The sequence below is a fragment of the Ambystoma mexicanum genome, chromosome 2q (genome assembly GCF_040938575.1).
Source record: "Ambystoma mexicanum isolate Mex_15411 chromosome 2q, UKY_AmexF1_1, whole genome shotgun sequence".
In the NCBI taxonomy this organism is placed as follows: domain Eukaryota; kingdom Metazoa; phylum Chordata; class Amphibia; order Caudata; family Ambystomatidae; genus Ambystoma; species Ambystoma mexicanum.
Genome location: NC_090924.1, coordinates 1,294,851,155 through 1,294,875,175, shown reverse-complemented (window position 1 = coordinate 1,294,875,175; position 24,021 = coordinate 1,294,851,155). Strand labels below are relative to the sequence as shown.

The following is a 24,021-nucleotide window of genomic DNA, read 5'->3' as shown; positions in this document are numbered from 1 at the left end:
TCTGCATACTCTTCACATATAGAAACTCACACAACCGCATCTCTGCATAGCAATCCACACACACTTCACCCAACCGCAACAGACTAACAACACATAACCCCTCACAGGAGCACATGGGAAGTCGCACTGACACAAACACTGCATTCAATGTCAACGAACGGTGCAAACCGAACTCAAGCTGCCAACAGGAAATTTCAACTCTCATTTTCCTATTCCGACTACACCCTATTAACACCCCCTCATTCTCTCTTTTTTCCACACCTTCCTTTTCAGATCCACCAGTGTGCCCAAGGACCACTCCGATGGTGAAGGTGCATGATACAAATACCTTTAACATTAACATTAACTTCAACTTCTCTTCTTCCTGGTTCACACGCCTGCCGGGACTAACCACTATTTGTCCCTTTCCTGGTGTACTCACCTAACAAGATAAAACTCCCACTACTACTATTCATACTCTGTGGTGAGGTTTGTTCCACACTTTTCACACTTTTCACACTTAACTACTCAATGGGGAAAATTAAACCAACAACAACTTCTGGGATAAGTCTTTTGACTTGTACCACAATTGGCTTATAACTTTTTTCATAAACATGCTGCACAGAAGGACAACGATTCTCCCATTGTTCTGTTTGCCATTGGCAATGCAGGTTACAATTCTCTCCCCGCTGATCCTTTCAACAAGGAGGCCTTTTCTCCTGCTGTCTCTGCTTTCGTTCCACACAACCAATTGGTTGTTGACAATGTGATTTACAACTCCTGGGACAGAAACTTTCAAACTGCCTTGATATTACTTGGCTTTGGCAATGCAAATAATAATGTCCCTTATTTAAATATCCCTCTTTGGGGAAATTGTATACTTGACCATCTTTGGCTTGGGCAATGCGGGTTACAATGTTTTCTTATTGGGTCTCTCCTTTCAGGAAAGTTGTTTTCACTTTTTTTATTAATTGCCGCCTTTTGGTTTGTGCAATGTGTGGTGTTACAATATTCTTCTGTTTGCCCATTCCCTTTTCGGTAGTTACATTCAGTCTGCTTGAATTTGAATGTTTGGTATTCAAAATATGCTTTCTTGGGCAGCTGTCTGTTTTGGTGTTCCCCAGGGTTGCTTAGCTCAGGCCAACTCACTGGTTTCTCTTGCAGTCTACTCTGGTCCGATTCTTGTACTTTGCTACTTGTTGGGTCTTCCCTCGCATTTGTCAGCTATGGCCAGCCTACGGCTGCCTGCGCTGTCTATCAATGGAGCTCCCACTGCTCCACACGTGCTTCGGTTAAGTCCTCACACCGGATTGAGATGCAGGACACAGAGAGCGATTCTATCCTTTAGTACAGCTGGTCTCAACACCTCTTCCCGCCGTGCATCCTCTGCATCTCCTGGGCACCATAGACTTTGCTACGTTCTCTGCACAATGTTACGCTACTGGCAAAGTGGCGACACCGACCTCTGCTTTCTCATGCTGCTCCTGCTGCTCTATGGCTTGCACCTGAAGGGTCTTTAAATATTTAAAGGTTCCACTCAGGTGTGGGTCATTACAATCACTAGACTGCATATTGACTTGAAGTCCATAAACCATTAAGACTGTGGGCTCATTAGGGTAATTATTCAGAAGATACTCCCATTCTTACTGACCCAAATCACCTCCCATGTCATCCTTTTGCAGAACACCCCTGTCAGGTTTAGGATTAGGTAGCATCTGCCTTTCCCTGGACACATGAGAAGGGTTACAGGCCAGATTATTTGGGATGATCTCCTCTGATTCATCAAACTGCCCAAAAACATCTAATCTGGATGACTCTTCTAAGTTGTTTAAGTTTGAACTAATTACTGATGATGATGTCTTTGCCATCCTATGCAGGCTTAAATCTGCCTCTCTAACTGATCCTATTCCTCTCCGTGTCATTCAAGCTCTTCCCCCAGAAACAATTTCTTTGTTTGTTGCTGCTCTTCATTATTCTTTTGTCACTGGTGTAGTTCTAACTTCTTTTTCATGCTTTTTCACCCCGCTTTTAAAGAAGCTTCATAGTAGAGGGTGCTAGAGGGCCGACCAAGATGGCCGCCTTGGTCTGAGCTCCCACACAGCCCCGTATTAATCCTGAACGATCCTGCCGTGCCTGGTGAAACAGCATCCTAGTCTGCCTTACTTCTGGCTTCCCAATCGTTCTGCTGTCATCCTGCGAGAACTGTGGAAGAATCAACTCCCCTGGGCCCCCAAACGACCCTGCTGACCCCGAGGCCGTGAAATCCAGGAGAGCCCTGTGAGCCGCCAGGACACACAAGACTGCCCCCGCGGCAAGCAAAGTCCAGACGACCTGAGACACGCGGCCGCTCTGGGCTGCAGAAGCTGCGGCGAAGCGGAGTGCTGAAGAAACGCTGCAGCAGCCGGTGGCCGTGTGGAAACCCCCCCGCTTCAGGCCAAACCGTAACGCAGCTTCGGAAGGGATGCCTGCCATACGCACCCGAACAGCACTTGGCACTGCGGGGGAAGGCGAGAAGCGGCGAGGTGGGCGGCGAGCTGTCCCCCCCTCGCTCCGCGCCACCAGAGCCTCAGACTTTCGCTGGCCGGCGCCCAGGGCGCAGGACTTGAAGCCGCCACCGGGGCCCAGAGCCCTGGATACTGCCGCACCACGCCTGGGATACACCGGATCGTGGAGGACCCGGTGAAACCCGACGCGACTGGAGTGAAGCGCCCCGCAGCCTGTCAGCGGAATAAGGTATGGGGAAGAGGTGAGGGAAGCGTGGCTCCTAATACAATAAATACACACTAGATCTCCCTCCCCGGCGCATAGGCCATCAGAAGTGAGATATCAGGACAAACGCAGTGCGGCGGACTCCACCCCTCCCACACCACTCCGGGGAGGGGAAAAAGACACCGCCGACGAGCAGCCGAGGCATTCCCTCGGGGGGACACCCCCCATGGGGGAGAGGAGGAGCGACCTCCGACCTTGCCAGAACCAGCCTCATCCCTCTGCCTAGCAAATAGAGAAAGAGACATAGCAGGGGCTGTAATAAACGCGCTCAAGTCGCACTCCGCATTCCACAAGGAGGCCGCGCCAGCTTACAACCCCCCCACCACCTTCCACAGAGCAGCACGAGCTGCCCCCTCATCGGGAATACGGTGAAGCACCTAAGCCACAAGAAAATATAAACTGTAACCCAGTACCATCAGTACCATCATCAACTTCATAGACGCAATGGGGAAATCAGACAAATCGCAAAGAAAGCTAAATTTAGAAAGTGGCACAACTCCGAAAGCCCCTAGGCAACAGGAAGATCTGCAGCCCACATCTGGCTGTTCCCACCAAATGGAAACAGAGCACAACCCCTCTGAAATCAAAGGACTTCTGCTTGAGTTGAAAGTAGGCATAGGCAGTTTGAACAATAAAATGGATGGCCTCGTATCCAAGGTAGACCTACAACATCGCATGGACACACATACAGAACGCATAAACGAAATCGAGCAGCGGGTGTCCAATCTGGATGATGGTGCAACAACTCTATCGAGTAAAGTGTCCCAACTGGAAGCCCAAATGAAAGCCACCAATGCTAGGTGCGAGGACTTGGAGGGCCGCTCGAGAAGAAATAATATCAGAATCATTAGAGTGAGGGAACACCAGTCACAGTTGAAAATGGAAGACTATGTTGAGTCGCTTTGCACTCTTCAGACGGGAAGCTCTATCTCACTTGTTCATTGTAGAGAGGGCACACAGAATTCCATCCTCCAGACCTGTCCCTGGTGCGCTGCCCAGACCAATAACCGCAAAGTTACTTAACTATAGAGACCGTGATACTATCCTCCGACTGGCCAGGGAGAAAGGTGAGCTCCCCCAGGAAGGTGACAAAATCCACTTCTATCCAGACTTTTCCCCCGCGGTCCGAACGCAGAGAAAATCATTCGCCAATATCAGACAAAGGCTCAGAGATAACCAAATACCCTACTCAATGCTTTTCCCGGCACGGCTCAGAGTGCAACATGGCGGGAGGGTACACTTCTTCCAGTCGCCAGAGGAAACAAAAGCCTTTCTAGACCAGGCGGGCTGCCCAGATCTGAATCCCAACCAGGCACGATCACAGAGAGAGAGAAACCACAGGAACCCACCATAATAGAAGGGAGTCAGAGGCGAGAAATATGTTGGCTAAACATAACAAACTCACCGACGCAAACACGAATATAATACCACGGGGCTAGGACACTTGGGAAGCCCCAAGTGCCCCTAGCACAGCATCTGTTTGTTCAACAGTTTTTGTTAATGGGTGGGATATCAGGCGACGATCCGGCCATGCTAGGATCCGCCGCCTGTTCAAGTTCACATAGAGGCGAGTTGGGGGTTGCCCGTGAAAGGAAGGAATCAGGAAAAAAGGGAGGGAAATGCGCCACCAGTCTAACACCCCCCATCAACCACCCAATCCACCTGCCATCACCACTTCTCCTGCACCAGACGCAAAGAAATCCTTCAGATGTTGGCCAAAGGCCTGGGCCAAGATATGCTACGTCCCCTCCGAATAGTGTAAACAAAATCAAACTAAACAAATAAATCAAACACTCAATTCAAAGTCGCAAAATGGAACATTAGAGGAGGCAGCCTCCCCTGTAAAACCAGGAAGATTCTACAATATTTGAAAAGGCATGAGATCGATGTGGTCATGGTCCAAGAAACACATCTACACCCTGGAAAAGAACACCTCTGGGCTCGGAACTGGGGCTGCCACAGGTACTTCTCCTCATACTCGTCCTACTCCAGAGGGGTTGCAATCCTAATTAACAGGAGAATCAACTTCCGACTAGTACACACAGAGAAGGACTCCGAGGGCAGATCACTGCGGTGTGCGGCATCGTGGCGGGCCAAAAAATCGTCTTCGTCAACTCCTATGGGCCCAATGTGGACGGAACTAACAACTTTGACAGGGTACTGACGCACCCTTCCGCCCAAGATCCGTTAACCATAGTCTGGGGAGGCGACATGAACACAGCCCTAGACCCAGCAAGAGACAGATCACGGACCACGCCACAATCCATCTCCAATGCCAGCCTCCAAATACAGGAAATCTGTAGAGCCTTCGACCTCATAGATGCATGGAGAGTAAAAAATAGGGATCAACGAGGATATACCTTCCACTCGGCTGTGCACAACACGAGCTCCAGGATTGACTACCTATTTATCTCAGCGAACAGCCCAATGAAATGTGGTCCCTGCATAATCCTACCGAAAACTTTCTCCGACCACTCCCCAGTAACCCTTATCTGCAGCCCATCCAGCTACAAACCCCCTCTACAGCGCTGGCGCTTTAAGGCGAGTTCCATGCAGGACCAAGTATTTGCATCCAAAATAAGGGAGGAGATCTCTGCATTCCTAGACACCAACATAGGCACTGTGTCCACAATGAGCACGTTATGGGAGACATTAAAGTGTTTCACCAGAGGAGTCTGCCTTGCTAAAGCAAACGGCATCCTCAAACTCATCAGGTGGGAATTGACCACCAGCGAGGAGCAACTATAACACTTGGATCTCAACTGCGCAAACACAAATAACCCAGGTTCACAAGCTGCCCTAAAAGAGGAACTGCAGAAGTTCAGCGCTGCAGCAGAACATGAAATAAAGTTCCTGAACCGCAGCAGGCAAGTCCGCCAGTACGGCGAGGGCTACAAGCCCGGAGCCCTCCTCGCAAATTTGATAAAAGCAGACAGAAAACTTACATCAATAGAAGGAGTACGCTCCAAACAAGGCGTGTTGATACACACCGACGAGGGAATTGCAGAGGAATTCAGGACCCTCTACCAGGAACTATATAGTTCAAAACACAACGCAAACTCAGACGCCCTAACAGAGTACTTGGAAAACACAGAGCTATACTGGGTAGAGGAGCAATTACGTGAACCCCTCAATGAACACATCACTCCAGAGGAAATCATCAAGGCCATCAAAACCCTCCCAAACTCCAAAGCCCCCGGCCAGGACGGCCTGACGGGAGAATTTTACAAGGCGTTTGCAAATACCCTGGCCCCCCTCCTCGCCGAAGTATACGAGGAGGCACTGGAAAAAGGATCCCTCCCTCAGTCCACCTGTGAGGCCAACATAGTCCTCCTACATAAACCAGGCAAACCGCCGGAGAAATGTGCATCTTACCGTCCCATTTCCCTACACAATCTTTTGGCGAAGATTTTGACGAAGGAGCTCACAAACAGGCTGATGCCACTGATGCCCGCTCTGGTTCTCTCAGATCAGGCTGGATTCATACCCGGACGCAACACGACCTTCGGAATCAGAAGACTATTTGGCATCATTGAATCCCTCCCACAAGGCAGTCGCAGTATTGATCGACGCCGAAAAGGCATCTGCTTGGTGGAATGGCCGTTTCTGTTCGCGGTACTCACCAGGATGAGCCTAGGAGCCTGCTTTATCAAGCTGATATCGCTATTATACACTAACCCCCAGGCCAGCATCATCGTAGGCGCAGCAAAGTCGGCCCTCATAGAGCTGCAACGCGGCACCAGACAGGGGTGCCCGCTCTCCGCATTAATATTTGCATTGATAATGGAACCCCTGGCCTCCAATCTGTGAGAACAACAAATCCTCAGGGGGCTCAACATAGGCCCACACAAGCTGATCATATCCCTGTACACGGACGACGTGGCACTGTTCATATGCGAACCCACCGAAAATTTGAACCCAGTCATGAGGGAGGTCATTAAATCCGGAGCAGTATCCGGTTTAAAAATTAATCAGACTAAATCCATCATAATTCCGCTGACTCCAGCTACCCAGCCATTTGTCGACGATTTCCAGTTCACATGGGAAACATCCCGAGTTCGCTACCTGGGGATACAGATGTTGTTAAACTACCACAACGTATTTCGAGACAACTATGAGAAAGTGGTGAAAACCTTGCAGGAATAAATTACACAATCAAAGACACTACTGCTGACTTTATGGGGTAGAGCTGTAACGCTCACCTGATTCCCACGGAGGCGCAGGTCTTGGCAGGAAGGTGTCTGTGACTCGAATAGTGATGTGCAGGACTCGATTGGCTTCTGGGGTCGAACCTCTTCGCACTGTGTGTCGAACTCGAAGAGTGAGGTTTCTGCAGGTGAAAGAATATGGGGGTAAATAGCCTGGGTTGTTGAATGTCCCTCTCTCTCTCTCTCTTCCCAGCTTGTCTGTAGAGCCCCCCCAGGTCAACGTGCTCACCTTAGATAGGTGAATGCTGGGCTCTCCATCTGCGTCTGGTGCAGGGTGCTGTTGCCAGTTCCTTCACTGGTGAAACATTGGCCTCTTGAATTCAGAGGATGGTTACCGTCGTTATCTGCACGAGCGGTGAGTTTCTGGACACCTTTTGTCTTTATAGTCTTTAAATGCGTGGCACGTTAATATTGAAAACTCTGTATAATGCTTTTCCCTTATGTATTGCAGGACTCTTGAGATGGAAGATGGAGTGAAGCGCCTGGAAATTCGTAAGTATGGCAAGCGCTCTAACTGTCTCTTCCCTTGCAGCTTAGTTCGTGTTAAAGAGACGCCGGAGTATTCGCAGGCGTTTTATTGCGACGAGCGTGATGGGCGTGAGTAAATACCTGCTTAATGTCTTTTTCTTTTGTCTTTCAGATGTTGGTTTGCAGCGCCGGAGTCAGCGGAATGCTAGTAAGTTTTAACTATACTTTGTCTTCACAGGCGACGATGCAGAATGAAGAAATCCGGAATTCACGGCGTGCCGGTAAGTATAACACTGCTTTTGTCTTTGCAGGCGAAGGTGCAGCGTGAGACACGGCCGCTGCCGATGGATCAGGTGAGTAAGCACTGCGTGCAACATTTGTCTTGCTAACCTGTTGTTTCTTGTCTTTTGCAGGTGCTGATGTTGACTGGATACAGGAATGGTAAGTATAATTCTTGCAGGTTCAGGATCGAAAAAAGAAGGGCTGGAACAGACTCGGTGAGCGTTCTGCTGCAGATGCAGAATAACGCGAAGCACGTTTCATCTATCGGGTGTGGTTTAAATAGCCTTGGAGTGATGAGGCGTCTTCTTCCACTGCCACGCCTAGGTAAGAAAAGAGTTCCAGTTTCCAGAAGAGTTGCAGTGCTGTATCCAGGGAGTGGAGCTGCCCCACCCAGGTAAGAAAGTAGTTCCTGTTCACAGAGGGCTTCTAAGTGGCTGGTAAGTAAGCAGCATGGTCTGCTGCAGGTAAGTCCACCCAAGCACATTCACAACAATTATGAGCCCGGCGCTTCCAGTGCCGAGACCAATGGTTTTGATGAGCCTGGTGCCACCGGCGCCAGGACAGGGTCCAAAAGGTCCCAGTAGGGACCGGCTGGTGCCTAGGATTAGGGTTAGGGGCCTGCTTCCAAAGACGTTGGGCTGGTCCTGGCTCCTTGGAAACAGTGATCATGACAAGAGCCTCCTTAGTTAAGATGGTGATCCTGCCAAAACTTCTGTACTTATTCACCAACATTCCTAATTGTTACCACAATCCTTTTAAAAGAAACTGAAAAGCATGGTCCTCGAACTGCTGTGGCGGGCAAACCAGCCAGAGTTTCACATTCAACACTGACCCTCCCGATGTCCAGCGGAGGATTAGCCCTTCCAGACCTGGAGAAATACTTTTGGCGGCACAAGCACAATTCCTCAGCTTTTGGTACTCCACGCAAATGATTAGACCACACGTACAAATAGAGCGGGCCTTGGCGACGCCCAATTTGCTAAGGGCAGTCATCATCAGCCAGATTCCAGCTCCCAATAACACCATGAACATAGTACTCTCAACATACAAGATCTGGAAGAGAATTGCCCAAAAATATGAAGTTCAAACACGATACCCACCTCTCCTCCCTGTCGAATTTATACCAGCAATCCCATTGACGTCAGAGAAGGTCTTTCACCAATGGCTGGGAAAATTGCGCATAAACACTTTGGGCGAACTATTCACTGAAGGCAGTTTCATGACTCTCCAGCAACCAAAACTGAGAGCCAGTGACACCGCCCTTGACACATTTATCTATTTCAGAACCAGATATAACCTACAAACACTCTTTCCCACCTTTCCACGGCAACCTCCGACTTGGCAGATTCTCCATAATGTGATCCAGGCGCAAGGGGAGGGCAGACTAGTATTGAACATCTACAAATCCATCATCACCGACACAACCCCTACCAATACCCGCACAAAAGCAAGATGGGATAAGTCCCTGCAAACAACCATCCCAGGGGAAGATTGGACATTCATCTTGAGTCAAACACAAAAAATAGCTCTCAACTCACGCTTTAAACTGATTCACTTTAACTATCTACATCAGACCTACTTCACACCGGTGAAAAAGAACAAACAACATCCCGAGGCCTCTCCAAAGTGCAAAAGATGTAGGAACCCCATGGCCGACTTTGTCCACCTCGCCTGGGACTGCCCCAAGCTGACCCCATTCTGGAACCAAGTCCTAGAGACAACGGCTGCAATCGTGGGTGAGGAGATACAACCCGTCCTGACAGAGGCTCTGCTGGAGATGACGAGACTACTCTCGCCGTCAATAAGAAAGCTTGCAGGATTGCTACTAACACTCGCCCGCAGGAGAGTTGCCATGTCTTGGGGTCGAGCCCCCCCCCCACAGTAACCAATTGGCGCAAAGACATCCGCTACTGCCAAGACGTGGAGACAGACTTTGTCAAATCACTGCCCTTACACGCATGCCCACCGGACATCTGGGGCCCAGTAGTATTATTCCTGATCAACGAAGCTGAGATGACCCCTCCTTCCCCATCAGGGACCCAAAGAACACAGGCACAAACCTGTACCCAGCCTAATCTATCGAGCTAACACCCGGAAAGAATGACACCGAAGGGAGAAGGACATTCCCTTGCAGTCATCAAACGTGGGGCGAAGTGGGGGGGGAGATGGTGAGTTGGGAGGGGGGACGGTGCACAGTTAATCCACCCTAATGTGGGTGAGTATGTTTGTATTAAGTTGAAAAACCATAATTAAAGTTTTTAAAAAAAATGGTTGCAGAGTAGTGGGCTTACCATCGGCTATTGCCCCTTGCCATCGAAAAAAAAAAAAAGAAGCTTCATTTGGATCCAGCCTCACCAGCTAATTATCGACCCATATCTCTTCTTCTGATTCTCATCAAACTCATTGAAGCCACTCCTCAATGTTCTCGCTTCCTTGAATCAAATCCTCTTTTACATCCTTTTCAATCTGGTTTCAGGCCACTTATGTATACAGAGTCAGTCAAGATCTCTATTTTTGATGATCTGGCTCTGCTTCAGACTGCAGTGAGGTTGGAGTATTGATTCTCCTTGACCTCTCGACAGCCTTTGATATTATAGACTATGGTATCCTTCTCTGTTGCCTAGAAAAGTCTGGCATATCTGGTACTTCTCTCTCTTTGTTCTCTTCCTTTCTTATGGATCGGTCACAAACGGTATCTCTCTTTCCTTTTCACTTGGCACTTGTAGCTATAACATGTAGCGTTCCTCAAGTATCGTCTCTTTCTCCTCTTCTTTTTAATCTTCATCTTCGTCCTCTGACTGATTTCATTGTGGAACATGATGTACACTTCTTTACTTATCAGACGACACACAGTTACTGTTTTGACTTGTCTAGCCAGTATCTGAGCCTCCATCTAAACTGAGAACTTGTCTGTCTGCTATTGGAGATTGGATGGGCAGTAACTGGCTAAAATTAAATGAGGATATAACTGAGATGTTCATGATTGTTTCTTCTAACCCTGATTGGGCCTGGAGTACTGGCGTGCCTCCTTGGGACCTTGCCTAGCCCCAGTGTCTCAGTTATGGGTCTTGGTATTAAACCTTTGCCTTCAGGCTCTAGAGAACCTTAAATGTCTTTGGTGTATACCACATGAGCTTTGTTCAACAGTTGTGACCTCTTCCATTATGGGATCTCGTGACTACTGTAATGGAATCTATCTTGGCCAACCTGCCTTCCTGTTGCAATTCTTTCAGATTCTGCAGAGTTCTGCAGCTCACCTAGCTTTGGGTGCAACTATGTTTTCACATCCCCATCTTTTGTTACAGCAACTTCATTGGCTTCCTGTGAAGAGCCGCATCAACTTTAAGATTCTGTGTGTTATGCTTTGTGCAATGTATCAATATGACGCTGTTTACCTCCAATCTAAAGTCACCCTTTGCACCCCTCTGAGACTTTGGCGCTCGGCTACACAAACTTTATTGAGGACCCTGAGATTCTGCAGAGTGCGGGCTGGAGGATGCTCCTTTCCTGTCCGTGTCCCTTCCCTATAGCATTCCCTTCCCTGCCAGCTTTGAGAAATTACTGCTCACTTCTCATTTCGCAGAGCTCTTAAAACCTACTTTTTAAAAGCATTGTGTGCTTCCTGGGTCTGTCTTCCCTGTTACCCCTTGTTAGTGCCTTGATGCCTTTGAATCTTACGGAGTCCTCACAAAGACCCTACCTAAAGTCTCCTCCCTGGTGGCCAGGGGAAGGCAGTCACCTCCTGATGCTGACCATGGGGGTGGTGGTGCCGGGTGGATCACTTGGGAGGGGAAGGTCCCCAAGGGAACATGAGGACTCCAGTAGGAGGGACGCAGTATTTTTCTTCCTCTGATGAGGAAGAGTCAGTAATGCCGGAATATTTCATGGCTTGCTGTCGGAGGGAGTAGTTCTTTCCTAAAGCTAATCATCCTGATATTGGTAAAAACTGTTCAAATCAATTCTGTATTGAAAGTAGGAATACGTCCTCTAAAGTTAAACATACCTGCAGGGGTGAAAGCTCCCATATTCAATAGGAGAATATGAAAGATAATTCTTTGAATATGACCATATTCGATTCTGAAAGTCATAAAATCCCTAGAGCGCAAAACCATTCAGTAGAACCTTATAATACTCCTTTTAAAAATGGGATTAGGGATAGAAACAATGTATGTAACAGTTATTCCCTTAAGAGTGAATTGAACATTGGGTACTTCAAGTCCTTCAATACCAAAAGTACTGGGACAAAGAAGAGGGATGCAGGGACTCTAAACTGCAGGTTGCAGACCATTAATGTCAATGAACCACACCTTAGGGAGGCTGAGAGGAATAACAGGCCCCCTCAGGGCAAGCCATAGAGCGTAACAGCAGCAGTGCAAGGTGGAGTACTTGCCACGACTGCACATCAAGATTGCAGCTGAAGGAAAGCAGAGACGCCAGAGATGCCGTTTGCCATAAGTATGCTGGTTCTGCAAGGGTCTCTTCCTTCAGAGACCCTGTTTGCGGAGGTTGCGCAAAGGGAAGCATTATTTATACCAGCTTTCCCCTTTAGAATTGGGTTTGCAGAGGTTGTGCAGTGTGAAGCATGAAGTTGGAACTCTTTCCCTAAGGCATGCACCTGAGAGGCAGTGGAGCAAGAGATGCTCCAATTTTGATAAGCACGGACAGAGGAAAACCATGTGAAGGAGTTTTCCAGCCCACCTGAAGCAGGAGAAGCAGAGAACCGAATGGTAGTAGAGCAAATGGATGCACAAGCCAAACTCAGTAAGTTCACTTGAGTACTGTGACCCCGGAGCGCTCCGTAACCGCCCACTGACCGAACATGAGCAATTTGAATGCCAAACTAATGGAACGAAGCAAAGTGGCAGAGGTGTAAATATTATATGCATCGAACTGGTGTAAAGCTGAAAGATATTAATGCTGAATGACAAGCTTATACGAAGGAGAGAGAGTGGCAGAGCCATTGTATATTTAAAGGTATAATTGCCAACAACACCTGGTGGAACTATTTCTAAAACCTAGTGCAAACAACTATTGGCAAAGCCAAACGAGGGCAACAACTAATTTAGTTGTAAAGAAGCAACATTGCCAAAGACAAAAAGAGACAACTAAGCAGCAAGTTGTGTATAGGCCCTATGGAAAATGGGAAAAAGAGGCAATAAGGAGGACTGACTTTAATAAGCATTGCCTAAGCCAAACTAGAGCAGGGGTGAGATAAACCCATTATAAGAATTTGGTTAAAACCAGAATGTGAGAGCAGGGGTGTCAGAAAGACTGCCCTTCTCACAGAAGGTGTTCAGGAGGAGAGATGCATGACATGTGTTGCATGTGGCAATCAAAAGTGTGGAACAAACAGCACCAATGCGTCATGTTTTCCCATAGGAAATGGACAAAACGGAGGTGGAAAGTCAAAAATAAATTGTACAAAGCAGAACTGTGCCACAGATGTTCTTTTAGTAGTGTTAATAGTTTCATGCTGTCCTGGCAGGAGAGTACACCAGTGCAAGGGACTTTGTAGTATAGGCCTGGAAAGTGAGTGGACCAGGCAAACATTGCTGAAGTACTGTGGTATTGTTAAAAGCATTGAAAAAGAAACGGCAAGAGTATTAAAGCTCATGATTAATTGCTGTGGAATTACTTTGACAAATCAACATTGCTAATGAGAGTGCATTGTGAACTGTTGAAGAAGCATTCTTACAGAAGTAATTTTATTGACATAAATGCACTGTGGAAATATATCCTTTTGTTGCAAAAAAAGTAGTTGTTCAGAACTCTCTACCACCAATGGATATCAGGCGAAAGACTTAATGAACATTTTGAACTGTTGGTTAAACCCAAGTGGGAGACATACTTGCAGAAGAGGATCTTTATTTGAATGTTGCTACAATATTGATTTCCTTATCCTTGTTGAACTGTTAATTGAAATCCTGATTGAATCTGGGGAAGGGGATTCACCCAGATCACAAGGAAGAACAGTTACCTGCTCCGGAAGACAACTGTTAATTGTGTTATGTTTGAATTGCTATATATCACCTTGTTTAGTTTGTTGTATCTACCTACAAGTGTGTGCAGCCCTCCAGATAAGATTTGGAAGTGGGAGTATTTTACTCCTTATTTTTTAAAGTTGGGAGTAAAAAATGTTTTAGGGAGTAAAAATGTAAGTCCGATTCCCAATGAGAGTATTTTATAAGCAAGATAAAATATGTTTTAACTGCAAAACTGAAATGTTTTTGTAATATTTACTTCTTTGCACCTAGTTATTGCCAGAACTGTGAATTTGCAAACAGCAAAGATCTCCTGGAAGTCACAAATAAGGGTCTACTCCTAATTTGGATATCAGAGACTACTCCCCGTTCAGCAATGAGATAGAGGAGGTCCTTATGACTACCAAAACAGAAGCGACATAACATAGACGCTTCAGGTAGACATCCTGGCACCTCAAGCTGTAGTGGAAACAATACCAACCAATTAGTGTCGGTTATAATAGTCAGTCAGGGAGTTCTTTCCCCCTTACCCAGAATAACAATAATCATCTTAATCTCCATCCGGCAGCCATCTTGGGTTGGGCAGCATGGTCCAACTTAGTGGCCATCTTGGTTTGGGTAGCTTGATATAACAGGGTGGCCACCTTGGAGGTGGCAGTTTGTTCTTTCACGAACAATGTGGAATGGGAAAACGTAGTGATGTCAGCTACAGAGCCCCGTGTACATCAGGGTTGCCATATGCGGCCCGGAAGGAGCAGGGCATATCTTGGATGGAATTAATTTCTAACATTTATGCACATTAAAAGATACATGTTTACTTCTTCCAATCAGGCAGTTAAAATAGTTGTTTCTTTTTGTGGTAATATGTGCACTACTGTTGCATACATATCCATGGAGCTGTGCGGGTGAAAGCAGGGGTGCCACATTCTGCATGTCTATTTCCTATTTTTATTTTTATTTTTGCGGGTATTTGCCAATTTTTAGGGAGCAAAAGTGACCGATACAGCCCTTATCTGTATGGCTGAGTGTGTGGGATAGAATCCTTTTGCTAGAGATTTTCCTTTAGTTTATTTTATAGGTAGGGAAATCCTCGTAAGGGTAGGGATAGTGAGGTGTTTATCAAACCCATTTGAGTTTAATAAAATGGCATCTTTTGTAATACCTTCACAGAGTTGTCCACCTCACATTTCTGACCCCTCACACTTAGTAAGAGCTTTATAAACACACATAGAATACAGTAGTCAATACTGGATGGCTTCATAAGTAGAACAGGAATGAGGAGGGAACATATATCCCCTCCTGTCTCAAAATCTGACTGCAACAGATGACCTAGAGCTTTAAAGCAAGTGAAAAGACTGATGTAAGCACACTTATTTTACTGCACCACAGCATTTAATATAAGCCCTAGTAAGTAAATCACGCTCATTTTCTAAATGAGTTGCCTGTAAGAAAGGGGGGTGGGTGGCAGATTGCACCTGGCTAGTTTGCATGAAGACAGAGTATTTTGGGAACATAAGAATGACCATAGATGTTTATATTAGACAAATGTCTGTGATAGTGATTTAGGCTGAAAGTCGTCTGAGCATGGAATGCACAATGGGCATAGTACTCATTAAATCTGTTGCAATGGTCCCCTGAACAGTAAAATGTCTGCAATGAGACATATGCACATGTGTGGACAGCATTCATTTTTCAGTTAAAGGGTTGGCTAATTTCCCCACCCTTCCTGCTAAGGGAAACAACGCAGTGTGGTATATTTGGGGGCGACAAAAGGGCTATTGGATATTTTAAGAGGTCTGGACTCACTTCAACCCGGCCCCTGGTGGCACTTTCAGGTGCAGGGAGAAGCAGACGATTGTCCAATCTCAAATAGAGTGGGCTGGGCACCTTCCTTCCGCAGCTGTGTGACAGAGCAAATGACTTGCCTCAGCCACAGGGGAACGTTTGCTTTGCATGCTGGCAGAGAAGACTCTCTTGTCCAATAGTTGTCAGTGATTTTTACAAGGATGCAAAGCCTTCTGCAACACCTTTCCTGATATTTGACTGGCCAGCAACCAGTCCAAATGCTGGTTTCTTTCATTGGCCTCTGGTCCTGTTTACAATTGGCATCAACGCGTATTTACCCTATTGTGTTATCAGGATAAATAATGTTTTCTTTGCTACCCTCTGCTATTTTGATATATTATTAATTTGTCTAAAATCGCACAAGATTAAGGTTTTGATACATTTTATTGGGTTATCTGGCAGAGATGGGGCCATGCATTGGCTTTCAAAGTTCCATAGGCTTCTTCATCGGATGGTGCAGATTAATATGAGTGGCAAAAAACACACACTTCACACTTCACAGTTCATTCCCAAAGCAAATACGAAGAGCATTTTCAGTTCAGTTCAAAATGTATTGGGTGCAGGAATAGTGTGCAGGGAATGCGGGCCTGGGACTGCTCAGTTATCTGAAGAACCATAAGACTGCTGCAAGCAGGGAACTCTCATAACAGTTTTCATTGAAAACACTTCACATTACTGTCTGAGGGTTCTATTTTAAGAAAACAAACTTTATTCACATGTAACTGTTGAAAGGTAGGTACAGGCAGTCTTAAAGTAGGTCTTAGTAATTTCCTAAAATGACTGATTCTCTTTTAGAAACATATTGAAGTGAACAATTTAAAACACGTGATTTGAAAGCAGGGCATGCTTTGGATTTTCCTCAGACAGTCTTAAAGTGTGTTTTGCAGTCTCTATGTAGTGCCAGAACCATATAGTGATTTTAGTGCAGCTGCTAAGGTTTACTGGCTAGTATACAATGTGACACTATAGCATGTTCTCAAGGTTTAAATGGTGCAGTGTCCAATATGTTACCTCTGTGTCCCTCAAGCTTTATAATGGCTCCCTGGATTGAATGCAATGTGGACATCACGAAACATGTTGCCCATTTATGAATTGTGCCATGTGTGCTGTTTTCTCAGTGCGCCCTATGCTCGATAATGTGTGCCAACCACTTGAGCTTAGAAACCCAAGATTTATGTTGTTGCTGTCCTGTGTCCTCCCTCAGTAGGGATTCAGAACAGTTGTGTCAAACAGCTGCTGGTGAGATGTGGTACCGGAGGGTTGTCTTCTGGCTTAGTTTATGTGATTACCTTGCTAGCCTGGGACTTAAAAGTTGGTAATACATGTGTCATAAAACCTGTATCTACAACTGTCTTTTGGGTTAGAAATCCTCATGTACTTGAGCTCCCATGTTTTCCTGTGTTTGGTATCCCATACCAGAGGTCCCCTTTCAAAATCATTGCTGATAGATACTCGTCTTGGAAATGGCATTAACTGGATGCATTGATGGAAGCCATTTAGTGATTCTTGGAATTGATTTGGAGAAACCTTGGGCTCTGGTCAAATCATGAATGCATCACACGTATACTAAATGGTTTCAGTGATTGTTGTTGTAAGAACTATTGTTCATGCTCCGCCATGAAAGGGTTAGCATACTGTGGTGCCAATTATGTGCCTATGACCATTACGGCCTTTTGTAAGTGTCTTCCATTGAAGCAAACATCATTGTGTGTGAGTGTGAATCCCATGAGATCTTTGATGGCTGTGGTTGTGCTGCCAATGTCGGTGTTCACTTTATGCAGGAATCTCTGGCAAGCAGAAATTCCATCTACATGTGGAATGATTGAATAAAGTGAAGTGATTCCAGCGTGAGCGGAGTGCATCCAGTGTTGCACAGTGAGTGTACATCTTTATTCTTCCCGCTGAAAGGTGTTGTTTCCAGTACAGATCCTTCGGTGTCTATCATGGGCAGTTTTAGGATGGATTGAATATATCCAGATATGGCTTTGGTTTATGCATTTACTCCAGAGGTGATCAGGTGATCCAGATTTTCTGGATTGTGGAACTTTGGGAAGAAATACAAACAATCCATGATTTGGATTGTTTGAAATCAGATATTGAAGGTATTCCTCAATACTGCTTAGGATGAATTTGATGATTTGTCCCAGTGTTTCTTTGTACTCCTGGTAAAAAACTGCTAGGTATATCTTGATGGCTTCCTGGCACTCCACCCACTCCCCTCAAGTCCCCACACCCGCCTACACCAAACTACTCACCTCTCTAGCACCATGCCCTGTTTCCCTTCTTCTGGGCTTGTGCTCCCCTCCTGGACTTGTTGGTTGTATTTTCTCAGTGGTTTTTCTGGGCTGCCCGTTTTGTGGATGGTGGATGGTTCAGGAAACATGCTCCATAGTCCTGCAACACCACACCACACCACCACAAATGGTGTGTTTCTTAATGCAGGATTATGTAATCACAAATCAGAATTTAAAATAACCAGACAAATTATGTTTCTTTGAACAAATATAAACATTTATATGACCACCGTTCTAATTATTGTTAAAAACTGCTTTGCATGCTTTGACTAGTCTTTTTTCAAATGGAAATCCTTTACGATATTAATTTATTTTCTTTTTGTAGACGGATACTTCATAGAGATCTGAAAACATCGAACATATTTCTCAAAAATAATCTGGTTAAAATTGGTAAGTGCGTGCCCATTTCTCTGTCTGCTTTTCTTTTGCCTGAATGTAATTCCCTGAAATGTTGTTGTGGTTGGATGGCCTGTGAACCTGTTGGACACATAGGCTTGGATGAACTGCATGATGTAAGGCGAAGAATATTGTTTTGTAGATGAATTGAGAATGTAGTTCAAATGAACATCCCCTTGAGCATCAAGACCAATTTTGCTAATGTTATCGGGTGCTGGGCTGATGTTGTGATTCATCAGAGACTCACACGGTTTTTAGTTACATGTGTTATCCTGGACGAAACCTTTGGGATTTTTCTGCCACTGGTTTGGGTATTTTAAAATGAGGGCCTATTGGACAATACTTAGGAATGGATGGCTGTCCTGAAGTCGGAAGGTGACACAACGTTTTTTTGGGGGGGGGGCAAATCAGTGTTCGTTTTTACCAGGATGAGTTGGCCTTTTTTGTAATAAATTATTTAAAAGCGAGGTTGCAGTTGATGATGAAGTCCAGTGATTTGTTGGTGGGGGCTAGTTTTAGTGCAAACCTCTCGCGATTCATATTACTAAGCCATGAATGGATATGTGTTTGACTGGTTAGTGTGCAGAGCGACATAATCTCTCTTTTGGTGGGTTGCTTGTTAAGTATATCTTTGACATCCATGGTTGAATGAGAGTGGTTCAGCCTTAAGGTGTCTTCAACACCACTAACCTTCAGGTATAGTTGTGTGCCATCTGCATATTGGTGAACCAAGATGTTGGAACACATTGATGAGAGCATATATCAGCTCTGTATATACATGAGAGATGAATAGCCAAAGTATGCAGCCTTAAGGGCTACACATGATGTTGGGTGGGCAAAATGTGAATTTCCCATCAGCACCAGGTGGTGTTCGTCTAAGAGATGGTAGGTGAACCAGGTGTGGATAGATTCTCTGAACCTTATTTATGTGGCTTGCAGTGGTGTGAGAGTTGTGTAGTTGAATGTGTTGAATGCAGCAAAGAGGTTGAGCCAGACTAGGAGATATGATGCTTTTTTGTCCATGATGTGCAGTGTGTGGTTGACAACCTTGACAGTTGCTGATTTTGTGCTATATCTAAGGTGACCCCATATTGGTAGTCTGTAATAGACTCTGTAGATCATACAGGTCCAGAAATAATACTTTATTTTCATTGGCATTTCCTAAAAAGCCAAGGTTGGTCATCAGGCTTTTGTTTGTGGTACTATCTGGGCTGCATATGGCTTTTGCGTATGGCTTTTGAGAAGCCAGCATATTAATGCTATCTTCAGAGATGAGCGGTAAGTCCCTTGCGAGAGCAACACTTTCAAGATTTGCAGGAGGTACCAAGCTCCTTAATTAATTCGATTTTGGTGGAGCGGAAGATGCCATCATCGTGGGTGGGATGCCAGGAGAGTGAAGAGTTTGTCGGTCCAGATGCACGTGACTTTTGCTCATTCATGCAAAGCCCATGACAGAATTATCAAAGGGGCTGGGTTACACACAGCCTGTAGGCAACGTGTGTCATGATCTTTTAGATTTTGCCAATGAAAAAGAGGTTAATGATGCCACACTTAACATGTCACAGGAAACAGCACACTGCATGGAGACCTTGCAAGATGGTAATAGGACAGGTATTTCCACATTCCTCATATGTTTCCCTCTTGGTGATTCTGGTGAGTGCAATCATTCAATTCTCTCACAACTTTTGGGTGGTGCTATAACCCCTGGTTTTGACAAAGTCACCCATCTAGTTGCCACGTGTACTCGGAATACGCCTTTAACGAAAGAGTGTACACCTAGTGTAGCTATTTTGCTCACCTAATGGGCTAGGCAAAGATACGAAATTCACATGAATGAAATATAAGTTCACTGCAAAACCTGCTCAGAAGACTCTTTCACAGTTAGAGTTTTTAAAGCTCGATGAACTATTTAACCCAGTAAATGGCCTTACTTTGTATTTAAGTTAAGCCCATTCAGTAGGACCGTTGATAAAACCCGTACAGATCAACTCACCTAGTACCAGGTTCCAGGTTTTGAAACGTGTAGCCTGATGCTATGTCTTTTTCTCCTATCTCATCTTCACAATTCCAGTGCCTCCGGCAAAGAGCTGGTCTGATGTATAACCAAAGAGCCGTTGTCAAAACACAGTTTCATTTAGTTAACTCACAACTTCAACAGCTTTGTAAATTCTCCCTACATTCTGGTTTGGAGCCTACCTCATTGAAGCTTGTGGTGGTCGGAGTTAATTTAACCCAATCAATCCATCCATTGACCAATGTCAAACGTCACATGTTCATCTAAACCTGTTGACAATTGGCTCAATCGAAGGTTTCTATTCAAAATCAAAACAACAATGTGATGAACATCTTCCAAGTAGGCTTTTGGCCAGTATTGGAAACAAGCCATTCTACTCCCTGCCTTTGATGAGCTATGACAGGTTTACCATGGAAGTGGTGTGAGAGCTCCAATGGGGCATTAGTGTTTATTAGATCTGCTGGTGACCATCAATACAGCTCATCAGGCAGACTGCTAGGCCAGCACCCAATTGATTGACTTTGAGGGACTAAATCTAATCTGGATAAAATCCTCCATCACAAATAGAAACCCATCCATTTTAATTCCTGCGTAACTCGTTCATTCATGCCTGCTGTCTTATGGAGTTCACCAGGGGTCAATTGTATCACTTCTGTTACGTAACCTTTACAGTTGTTTGTGTTCACTAGCCTCCTTAACACACCCCATTTAAATTTTATTTGTATACTGCACTCAAATCCTACTATGATTAGACAAGGACCAAGGTGCACCAGTGCCATCAATCAAGCAAGACATGTGTACACCAATGGAAGAAATGCGATCAGCTGCATCGAATACGTGGGTGCTGGAGGTATTCACCCACCTCAAATATCTGGGGTTGGGGGCCGGCACCCTATGACTTTGGAAACCTCAGAGGCATACATAACAACATGACGGGTCCTGCACTCTGTATTCCTCCCAATCCTTGATTATTTCTTCTGCTCAGTGCCTTATTTCTTCCTGCAGCACGCAAAGCAAAGAATGCTTCCATCCACAGCAGTGGGACTGGGCGTGGTCAATTGCACCTCGTAGTGAAAATCACAGCTCCGGAGCAGTATTATTTGATCAAGTGGTGGCATAGAAGTGTATACAAGTTATCATCAATGAAAGACCGTTTGCTCGTTTTACTAAGCTGATAAAAAAACAGACTTAGCTACAACTAAAAACCATGTCCCTAAATTTAAAACCCACCAAACACAAAGAGGCGCAAGGGAAATTAAGCTCTCCAATAGCGATCCCTCATATAGGTCAGCAACCTTTAACTACAAACAACAACGCTATAGGGAAAGCCACACTGTTGTCCAATGGGTATGATCCACCAAAATGCTGGTTAGATTAGACTGATGCCTATATCAAAACTAAAGGCAAACATCAAATTATAACAATTTTTATTGATATTCGTACAATATTAAAACATCATAAAATTACACTGACTTTATTCAAGACCTCTATTTAATTTATGGTCATGTAAACAGTACATCCAGTAACAGACAGTTTAACACCATAGAAGCATTTCAATTGCTACTTTCTTTTGTTTTTCAAAGAAAAAAGTGACTCCTACTGTGCAAAAGTTAATACAACAAAACACATCAAGCACTCCATTCACACTTACTCATATCAATCTCATACCATTTAATTCTTCAACAAACACCATCCCAACAGCAGAAATGCATTGGTAATTCTTCCGGGGCTGCATGAATCCAACTAATTGAAAACCACCAGCGAATGTACTGTGTGCCTGTTTTCGAATTTTTACAATGCGACTAGTGTTTACCTCATGCATAACAATAGGACGTGTGATTTATCAAGCAAATCAAGTATAACGCCAGCGAGAGATTAAAGACATCCACATTTTCCCTCGTTACATGTGAGATGCTGAGTCAGTCCTGGCTGTTAGGCTCCATCACATTGCATTCTGGTACCTATTAGTCCTGTGCGGAGAGAACTATACATCTTAAAAATATGCAATGTGGGCATCACCTAGACGAGATTCCGTTAAGGATGTGTTGCAAAAAAGCTTCACTTATACATGGTGACATGGATTTATGCCACATATAGTAATTATGATAATAATAATAATAGTAATAATAACAATAATAATGAGGATGAGAATAATTAGTGACAGGGTCCAGAACTGATAAGCGGGAACTGGACCCCTCCAGCACTTGGGCAGGGAGCCCACCTGGATGAAAGACAGAGCCGGTCCTGTCCCAGTCCCAAAGGCAGGGAGGAGGAGATGGTGGGGGAGAGGAATGCAGTCCCAGAGACACCCTCATGTGCTTTGATGTGGGTGTACCTCCCACTACTTGATGTGGCCAGCGTTATTGTTTGTCTTTTTCAGGAAAACAACTCTCAGCATGCCCCTGGGTCAAAATATAATCTGGATCAGAACCAGGGGAACGGAATCGGGAACAGAAATGGAATGTACCGGGATTTTCTTAGCAGACAAAGATGCGACTCCAAACACCCGACCTGCCAATCCCAGGGTAACAAAAGATCTAACTAAAAGTGCAAAAGGACTACAGGGGAGCAGGATAGACACCGAAATCATCCCCAAACCAAATTGGAAACAAAACTCACTGGCACATGAAGAATGCCACAAGAAAAACAAGCAACATGAGCACCTGACTGCTACCCTGAAGAGGGAGCAGAGCTACGTTGCTTTAAAATAAATGTGTTGCACCTTTGTAATCCAACCCCTGGGGAAACAATAGCCAGAGATTGGGCAAGGGGAGCATGTGACCAAGGTGACCAATGGGAGCTGGGAAGGATGTTGGAAGAGGGAAGGCTTGACTAAAAAAGGACAGCCAGAACAGAGGAGATTCAAAGGTGTTCGGTTGAGGTTTGGAGCTGAACAGATGGAGCAAGAGACCAGAATGGTGGGTGTTCTAGGTGTCGGAGTATAGAGAGATTTTGAAGGTGCAGTATTGGTTGTGAGAGAGAGTGGTACCAGTTGAGTTTAGAGTGGTGAGGAGGGTGTCAAAGGAGAGTGAGAAAGAAAGATCGAGGGGGAGAAGTGAAGCGGGAAGAGAGTGTATGGCAGGAGGGTGTGGAGACAGTCAAAGCAGTAGTGAACGCAGTGGTAGGGCTGAGTGAAGCAGGAGGGGGAAGTAGTTGGAGGAGATAGGCAGAGAGAGTGTGGTAATATTAGGGTACAGAGGCATAGATAAGGGATTGTGTGTACGAGAGAGGCAAGGAATATGAGAGAGGAGAACAGAGAGTGCAGATATCTGAGGGACAGAGGGGAGAGATTGAAGAGAGAGGAGACCGGAGGGTGTGAGAGAAAGCAGAGAAGGGAGAGGGTTCACTTGAGTGTAGAATTTAGGTTCTGGCAGAAGGGGAAGTGAGATCAGTGAAAAGAAAGAAGAGAACTCCTGTTTGAGAGAATGGACCAGGTTGTCTGTTACTGGCAGAAGAGAAAACATCATATTTTATTATTGAGAAATACTGGGGAGTGTTAGGTTAGGGCCCCCTTAGAAGAGCCCCTGGGGGATTCGGATAGAAAATACTTTTGCCTTTAGGTCCTCACCTGTAGCTAGGTATTAGACACTAGGTGTTACTGATCGCTAGTTGCCAAACCTGGGGTTAGGAAAGCCAGATTTATGTAGGTGGGAGCCCATGGGAGGTTGAGAGAGGGAAGCCCATTAGTGTACCCTACACACACGCTGACTAGAATAAAAACTGTAATTTTTACCAATGGAAAAATAAAAACCCTTCAACCATCTTTCAGAGTCTGGGAATTGCCA

At 45.3% G+C, this 24,021-nt stretch overlaps 1 protein-coding gene across 1 annotated transcript in view; it reads left to right on the top strand.

Moving 5' to 3' along the window:
- NEK11 (NIMA related kinase 11) overlaps nt 1–24,021 on the top strand; it is a 1,698,151-nt gene that overhangs the window by 675,768 nt on the left and 998,362 nt on the right. Inside the window, exon 5 of the mRNA XM_069648723.1 lies at nt 18,152–18,216. Coding sequence (XP_069504824.1) covers nt 18,152–18,216 — 65 coding nt within the window. The remainder of the gene's footprint in view (nt 1–18,151; nt 18,217–24,021) is intronic.